We start from the raw sequence: 8,449 nt of genomic DNA, 5'->3' as shown, positions 1-8,449 counted from the left end.
TTGGCTGGAGGCAGGTGCTGGGGCTCGCAGAGCCTGGTGGCCAAGGGACACAGGGGACACGAGCCACTCACCCATTTCATTCCTCCTTCACCCACACCCCCTGAACGTGACCCTTGTGCTGGTTCTGCAGCCCTTCACGTGGCCGCTGTGAAGCAACCCAAACAAAGGCTGTGTCTCTATCAGCGGTGAGGGTGGGGATGGGTGGGAGCACCCTGGCAGAATAAAGCCTCTGGGCTGCTTGCCTCCTGCCCCGTATTCCCAAGGGGACTTCCTCCCCCAGGCCCACCTCTCTACCTCCACCTTGACTCAGTAGGAAGAAGGTGCTCATGGCAGCCAACGGCTCCGGGGCCGCTCACGGCTCGCTGCTGGATAACAGCTTTGGGGATGACCTGGTGTCCGACTGGTACATCTATGAGACAGCAGAGCCAGCTGCTCCGCAGGATGAGTAAGTGCTGCGTGTTCCCCGTGCGGGTGCCACCTCCTCCTCTTGTCCCCCACGGACAGACACAGCTCATTGCATGAGTGGTTCCCTCATCCCAGTGATCTGCTCTGTAACGAAGCAGTGTCCCAGCCAACCCATCTGTTGAAGGTATCTAATCCTAAGGGCGTGCAGGAGAGCCTGGTGGGGTCTAGCCCAGCTGTTTTGGTGTCCCCTGATGATGCTGCGTCCCATACAGACCCCAAAAGCTCAGGATTTGATGCTGGTGAAACCTGAGTGTTTTGGAGCTGGAGCTACCCTCGAAGCTGCAATATCTGGGGCAGCAGGAACTGTCTGGTCTGTCCAAGGACAGCTGTTAGCAGAGGGAGAAAGGAAACCACAGAGCTCTTCTGGCAGCAGCCTGTCCTTAAAGCCTTCCTTGGCTGGTGGGGTAACTTTGGACATTTGCTGCCTGAACAAATCCTAAAGGGGAGCACATGGTCCGGGAAGGCCCTGGCGCCTACGGGGCCGCTCCCTGCTCTTATCTCTTGAGCTCAACCATAAAACTCATCTCGCAGGGTGACCTCAGCCCTGCTATCAGGGCTGTGTAGCAACGCTCCTTGAAGGTCTTGCACCGCTGCTGCCGCCATCCATGCACGCATGGAGCATCACCTCACTATCTCCCTTTCAGGACGCGGTATAACCCCAAACATTTTCCTCCTCTCTCCAGCATGTTTCCCAGCACCATCCCGGACTGCGACCCCACCATTTCCCCCAGGCTGTACCACACCTGTATGGCACCCATCTCTGTAAGTACCCATGCCAGGCCATGGGCTGCCTGCCCATTCAGGCCACACACAACCTGCTCCCACGTGGTTCTGCGTGGATGTCAGCGTGCTTTCCCTCTCCTGGCAGCTGGCCGTGCTGCTGGGCTTGTCCTTGCTGGTGAAACGCAGGCGTCTCCACCGGGGCTGCTGGAATGGCATCCCTGGGCTGCTCAGGTACCATGTCCCAGCGTCCCCATCGCCCTGCCCAGCTGGCATGGATCACGCCAGCTGCAGGCTGCCATATGTGGAGTGATGGGATGTCAGGCTTGTTTCTGCCTCACAGCCCAGCTAACTTCCTGGAGGAGGAGGGCAACCGAGGGCTGGTGGCCGCGGTGTTTGGCATCCTCTTCTCCTCGCTGTGCGTGCTGGTGCTGGATGCTGACCCTCTGCCGTTCATCACCCACTCCTCCCAGCACAGCAGGGGTAAGGTGGGCACCGACCCGGCCTCACGTGCAGCACTGTCTGGGCAACCCGTTCACTCTGGTCCCTGCTGAGGGCTCCTGCCCCCTCTGCTCCCTCTCCCCTGCAGAGTACTGGAAGATCCTGGCCTTGCTCTATTACCCCGCCTTCTACTACCCCTTGGCTGCCTGTGCTACCGTGGGGCATAGGGCCAGCTACCTGCTGGGCTGCCTGCTCTCCTGGTGCCACTGCGTGGTCCATGTCTGGCAGAAGGTGGACTGTCCCCAGTCGCCAAAGGTACACGTGACAACGTCCCACCACCGGGGTGGGCTGCTGGTGTGGCTTTGTCACCTCCCTGAAGGGGTGGCATTGAGATGTCAGTGCTCAGGTTGGGAACCCTGGGCTCGGTAGGGTCCGAACTGTGACAGATGCGCTTGTCTCCAGATATATAGGTATTACTCCATGCTCTCTTATGTCCCCATCATCCTCTGCCTCGTGGTCTTAAGTCTCTGGTACCCAGCCCTGCTGATAAGGAGCTTCACAGGGAAGGAGGAGACCACAGATAAGGAGGTAATGAAGGTCCATGAGGTGGTGGGAGCACAGGGGAGTCCCAGATGGGGCTGCAAGAACTGGGGTGCTCCCAGTGTTCCCAGTTTGGTTCCCGTCACCCTGCTGGCCCTCTGAAGGCAATGTTGCACACATGGGATGTAGCTCTGTTTATCTTGGTGGATTTGAAGAGGGGAAAATCCATCTTTGGAGTAAACTCCTTAGTGCAAGAGGCTTACGGCATCAATGGGTCCCATTCAGGCCGGACTGGGGTCGCCTTGTGTTCCCGGCAGGCAGCTGTAATCCCCAGCCCTTTTGGAAATGCCGGGCTTTGCTGGGTGAAGGAGAGGAGAAAACCTTCAAAAACAGCACTCGGCCCCGGCGTGGACCGAAGTGACCCCACTGTGGGCTGGGGTTGGGGGGGGGGAGCGGGCGATTTACTGCTGCTTTGCTGAAGGTTACAGGGAGAGGCTATTACAAGAAGTACCTCAAGGCCGTGCTGTCCAGGCGGCTGCAGAAGGGGAGGTAAGGGCAGACTGGGGATGGGGACAGCATCAGTGGAGCAGAAATAGCCTCATAGCCCTGGTTTTAACAGTAAAATAAAATACAAACCACGCTTGTCACCTCTTCCTTCCCCTTGCAGCTCCCCGAAGCTAGAGGAGAGCCTCCTGTCCCGGCTCCGTGCCTATCTGTGCTCCTACATCTACACACCTGAGGAAGGTAGGGCGTGCTCCCCGTGCGGCAGAAGCTCTGCAAACAGTCTGCATCCCCAGGGATGGCAAATGCCTTCCTTGGCTCCGGCCCCGAAGCATCTGTGCCATAGCAGCTGCTGCCTGGCACGTGCACAAACTGTTGCAGTTTGGGGTGGGGGGAGCTGGGGGCCGGGGCCCCCGTGGGGCAAAGGATGGAGTGGGGCCACTGGTGAGGGAGCACAAGGATTTAGGGGTTTGCAGGAAGGAAAACCCCTGTTTGTAGCTGGCTTCTCCCATTCACAGGTTTCCAGCTACCACTGAAGCTCATCCTGTCCATAACCACGTCGGTCATCGCTGTCTACCAGGTGACAGGGTTGGCCTGGTGGCATGGGGAGGCCGTGTCGTGAGTGGGGCAAGAGGGCCACCGCCATGTGCCATGGGGGCAGTTTGGCTTTGGGGATGGTATTAGCGTGCCTCGAGGTATTACCATCCTTTGGCTCAGCCTCGGCCCCCAGCACTGTGCTCGTAGGGCTCAGCCACCTTTAAGTCTTTAAGCCAACGCGGTGGCTCACGCGGCACAGCTCTGTTGCAGGTGGCCCTGCTGCTGCTGGTGGCCTTCGTCCCCACCATCCAGATCGTGCGGGCAGGCATGACCAAGGACGTGGTGGTGCTGCTGGTGCAGTTCGGGCTGGTGCCCTCGGAGAACCCAGGCATGCCAGGGGACATGGAGAAGGAGCTCAGCACCGTCAAGCACTACCTGTGGTCCCTGGAAGGTGGGTGGGGAGAGCATCCCAAATTTTGGAGTTCTCAAACCCAGATCCACCCTCCTGGAAGGAGGAGACAAACGCAGCTCGTGCCCAAGCCTGGTGCCGTGCCAGGGCTCCCTGAGCAGCTGCCTCCTGCCCAAGCTCCGCGCTGCAGATGCCGCTCCTTGGGCAGGCTTGGAGATGTGCTGGAATCGAGCAGATGGCCCCCGCTGCTGAGCAGGCACCCGGTAACTGAAAGCCCTGCGTGGGGCTGGCAGGGTGCCCCCTCCTCCATGGGGTGTTTGGGTGGCATTTCCAGAGTCACCAAGCCTTTCTCGTCCTCTTTACCTTTGCTTTCCTGCCCCGTTTCCATCTATCCAAGCAGACCTCCTTCTCCTTTCTTGCTTCCCACTGCACGGCATCCCAGCACGTTCTGCATGACTCGCTTGCTGCTCCAGCAGGGAGCTAACCCAGAGAGCATTCCCCTTACCATTTGTGTGGGGAACATTACCCTGCTGCCCCCCAATGGGGTGAAAAAGTTTCCCCTCATGTTGCAAAAGGGATGGCAAGGAAAACTGAGGCATGGTGCACTACTCAGGGATCTGTACACACAGCACCTATCCCTGTGTGGTGCTCCCTGGGAAATGCCTGCAGAGGGACAAAACCCCAGCTCCCTTAGGGACAAAACCCTAGCTCCTTGTCCTCTCCCTGCAGTGTGCTACGTGTGCTCGCTGGTGCTGTGCGGCCTGCTGACCCTTGCCATGCTGCTGAGGACACTGGTGATGCACAGGTAGGACCCTGTGCTCCCTCCATCACCCATGCCGTGTCCCTGTCCTCGTCCCCCAGCCCAGCACTGGCTTCTCTGCCCTGCAGGAACAACCTGAAGGCGCTGTACCAAGGGGCTGTGCTCGATGTCTTCTACAAAGCCCACATCCTCCGTCCATCCCGACAAGCTGTTGTCTGCTGGATGAGCTTTGCCAGCTTCCAGACAGCTTTTACCTGCCTGGGTACTTGTTTCTGGAGGGGGGGCTGCTATGGGGTGAGAAGAGGTGGAGAACCTCATTTCCAAGAGGGGACTTCATATTCAAGCAGCTCTAATCCCCTTTTCTTGCCCCATTTTGCAAAACTCCAGGGCTTTTGTTCATCAACACAATCTGTCCTTCAGCAGGGAGGACCAAATGGTGGAAGAAAAGGGTCTGGAGGGGGGGGGTGGGCATGATGGGGGGGGGGGGAAGTGAGAGCCGCCTTGGCTCCTGCCCAGATTCTTTGATCCACGAAGCTGTCGCGGCATCTTGCACAGAGGCCTGTCAGTCTCCTTCGAGCTCAGTCGTTGCCTCCCAAAATCCTTGCCACGGGGCTGTGAGGTGGGACACAAATCCCGCCCCGGGGCTCACCCCGATGCGATGCCTTGAAGCCCTATTTCCATGCCTCCGAAGCGGAGCAGTCGAGGTGGAGTGCTGCATCCGATAGCATGAGGAGCTGCCGCAGCCGCCGCTCTCGGCGTGATTTATGATTAGAAATCACAGCTCGGGCTGATTTTATGATGAGGCATCACAGCCACAGCCCCCGGAGATGGCTCCTCTCCGTGGGGATAAAGCAGGGCGCGATAAGAGAGGCTGAACTTGTAATTAGATCCCGCACAGAGCATTGTGTGCGGAGCAGGGGAGGCAGGGACGGCTCGTGCTTATTATGGGATTAAAGTGAAAGGCGTGCTCAGAAACAAGCACAGGGGTGGGAAGGAGAACAAGGACGGCTTCTCCTCCCTCCCCCATGACAGCTCTTTTCTCCGTGCCTCCCTCCCAGGTCTCCTCATCCAGCAAGTGATTTTCTTCATCTGCTTTGCTGCCTTCACCTTCCTTGTCGTCATCCCACTGCAGTCCGGCACGAGCTCACACCTCTTCAAAATCGTGAGGAACATGTGGTGAGCGCCCAGGACAACACAGCTGGGTGCCACAGCCAAGGTCATAGTGAGCTATGGGGCAGCTAGTGGGCTCCGGGGATGGTCTCCCCTCCTGCTATCCAACCTTTGATTGGATGACCTCCAGAGGTGGTGGCCTCAAGTTGCACCAGGGGATGTTTGCGTCGGATGTTATGAAATGCTTTGCAGAAAGAGGGGTAATGCGTTGGCACAGGCTGCCCAGGGAGGTGGTGGGGTCACCAAACCAGGAGATGCTCAGGAAAAGGGGTAGATGTCACACTGAGTGACATGGACTAGAGTGACCGCGGGCATGGCTTCATGGCTGGACTGGGCGATCTTGTTGTTCCAACTTTAATGATTCTATGATTCACCTTCTCCTCTGGCCAGGCCCTTCTGGCTGACCCTGGTGGTGGCTGTCATCGTGCAGAACGTGGCAGCTCACTACCAATTCCTCGAGCAGCATCCCCTGCGGAAAGAGCTGACCAACAGGTATGTGAGCTGTATGGAGCAGAGCTGCACAGCAACGCGGGCTTATGGGCTGCCATGTGTCCTCCACCCCAAACCCCCAGGCTCACGCTCCTTTTAAGGAGAGATGGAGACCCTACGTGTGCTGGAGGCAAATCTTGAAGTCCTGACCACACACCAGAAGGGCGTTCACATCTCTCTGTAGGATGGAGCCATCTCAGTCAGGGATGGTGTCGGCCAGGGAGGGAGAGAAGGGCGGGAGGTTTATTTTGGCAGCTTCCTCTGGTAGGGAAGGGCTGTGTTCCCTATCCTAGGCTGTTTGTGTTCCTTATTCTTCCTTCTCCATCCACAGACGAGCTCTCTACATCATCACCTATCTGCTGTTCCCCATCAATGTGCTGGTGGGGGTCCTGGCAGGGGTCTGGAGAATGGTTATCTCTGCCCTCTACAATGCCATCCACTTCTGCCAGTTGGACATCAGCCTGCTGAACCGCGGCGTGGAGACTTTTGACCCAGGTAGGGCACGGGGCAGCCCTGGCATGGGGAGCTCCATCAGCCCTAATGCGGACCTCTGTCAGCACAGGGCCACTTAAGCTCCCAGGGCGGGCATCTAGAGTTCCTCCATCACTTGCTGGGACCAAGGGTAGGTCCAGGTCCTTGTGTTGGCCCCACTGTGAGTTTCCTGTGGGCCATCCCCCAGGTTACCACGCATATTGCCACTACCTGAAGACAGAGGTCAGCCAGTCACACCCACTGATGAGAGCCTTCTGCCTGCTGCTCCTGCAGCCAACGAGACCGCAGGTGCCACCGGAGCCCCAGATGGGGGACCTGGAGGAGGGTGAGTTCCTATAACCAGGCCAGGGTCTCCCAGCTCACGGAACACTCTTCCCACCGCCTTCTCCTTCCAGGCCTCCAACTGATGCACACCAAGAAGTCACCGTCAGGTGGAAGCCGGTGGAAACGGAGCCGAGCACGCTGGTGGTTGGCTTACACTCTCCTCAACAACCCCTCGCTGATGGCCTGCCGAAAAAACGCCCTCTGCGATCCCACAGCCAACGGGGCCCAGCTCGGCCCCCCCAAGCCCTGACCTCCATCCCCTACCTCTTCCCTCCCACCCCATCCCACCTCCCATTGACTTTCCTCCCTGATGGAAGGAGGTTGGGCGCTCCAGTCCCTCTCCAGCAGTGACAGCACTGGTTTGTAGCTCTGGGGCCGTGCGGGTTGCAGAGGTGTTGACACAGCCAAGGTAAATGGGTCTAAGCTAGAGCTGGGAACGGAGGCTTGGTGAGACAAGCTAAACCCTCCAGCCATGCCAGAAGTCCTCTTAGGGTCACTTATGAGATGAGTCCACCGAGGTCCCCTCCACCACCACCATCCCCAGCATCCTCATGGCTTTTTCCCATTTTGTGTGCTCTGTTTTAGGCTGTGGGAGGTTGCAGAGTGGTTTGTTCAGGGCTCCCATAGCTCCCATCCTCCAGTTTAGCCTACTGGGGCTGTTCCTCCCCCTGCTGCCACCTCGTTGTGCTCCAAATTAGCTGTTCTCCAGGACCAGCCAGCCCCAAGCCCATAGAGCAGCATCACAAGTCCCTGGGCCGTGCCGAGCTGGGGAAGAACAATAAACCATATACCTCATTGCTACGCTCGGGGTGTGCTCGCTCTCTTGGTGAGGGTGCAGCACACCTGGGGACACCTGGAGAGGGGACACCGGGACGGCCACAGCGGGGTCTCAGAGCAGCACGGCACAGCCTCCATGCTGCCTGGGGCATAGGGGAAAAGGCGGTGGAAATCCCTGCAACTCTGCAGCTCGGGGCCATGGGTGGAGCTGCCGTTCTGCATCTGTTTACACAGCCTGCGGCTGCCTGGAGATGTCTTGGCTGGGATCGAGGTGAGAGATGACAGGAGGTGGCTTCGCTCTTTGTTTTCTTTCCCCTCCTTTGGCATAATCAGGGTGCCCCGCGGGTGAACTGAACCCTTTGCTGTGGCTTCTTGCCCCTGCAAGCTTGCTGCTTCGCATGCGGCCCTGGTAGGGCTGCAGGCGGGGGTCTGGCTCTGTCCCCACATGTCCCCAGGGCCACCATCCTCTTCCCACCCTCCGTGACATGCCTGAGCCTGCACAAAGTGGGTCAGGGAGCTCCTCTGGTGAAAAAAACCTAGAACACGGATGCGGGGAATGGAAATCTGCCTTTGCTAACAAAAGGGACGTGCTGCCATGGGCACGGAAGGCACCCGAGCGGGGTGGTGGCCCTGCTCCCAGACCCCACACCGTGCATGGGACTGAGCTGCCAGCCCTGTCCCCACACACATGGATGGGAGAACATCAACAGGGTGATGTGGCCATGGGGGTAAGCTGCCTCCAGAACGCAGAAAGGGCCCCATGAGAAGCATCACATCCCACAAAATGAAAGCGAAACTCTGCACAAGACATTGCCCTCCCTCTC

General features: G+C 58.5%; 1 protein-coding gene across 1 annotated transcript; it reads left to right on the top strand.

The window, feature by feature from the left end:
• Positions 1–322: 322 nt before the first annotated feature.
• STRA6 (signaling receptor and transporter of retinol STRA6) lies at positions 323–7,652 on the top strand. Its single transcript, XM_065734294.1, has 17 exons — positions 323–445; positions 1,149–1,227; positions 1,334–1,419; positions 1,529–1,668; positions 1,775–1,941; positions 2,089–2,214; positions 2,648–2,715; positions 2,834–2,910; positions 3,186–3,247; positions 3,475–3,655; positions 4,343–4,418; positions 4,502–4,635; positions 5,432–5,549; positions 5,934–6,035; positions 6,364–6,527; positions 6,712–6,849; positions 6,920–7,652. The coding sequence occupies exons 1-17, from the start codon at positions 327–329 to the stop codon at positions 7,096–7,098; spliced, it is 2,016 nt and encodes a 671-aa protein (XP_065590366.1). The 5' UTR covers positions 323–326; the 3' UTR covers positions 7,099–7,652.
• Positions 7,653–8,449: the final 797 nt, after the last annotated feature.

Source organism: Cyrtonyx montezumae, unplaced genomic scaffold, assembly GCF_038088225.1.
Source record: "Cyrtonyx montezumae isolate F1298 unplaced genomic scaffold, pur_monq_1.0 scaffold_17, whole genome shotgun sequence".
Classification (NCBI taxonomy): domain Eukaryota; kingdom Metazoa; phylum Chordata; class Aves; order Galliformes; family Odontophoridae; genus Cyrtonyx; species Cyrtonyx montezumae.
The sequence above is the reverse complement of the archived record's forward strand: the minus strand, read 5'-3'. Positions and strand labels throughout refer to the sequence as shown.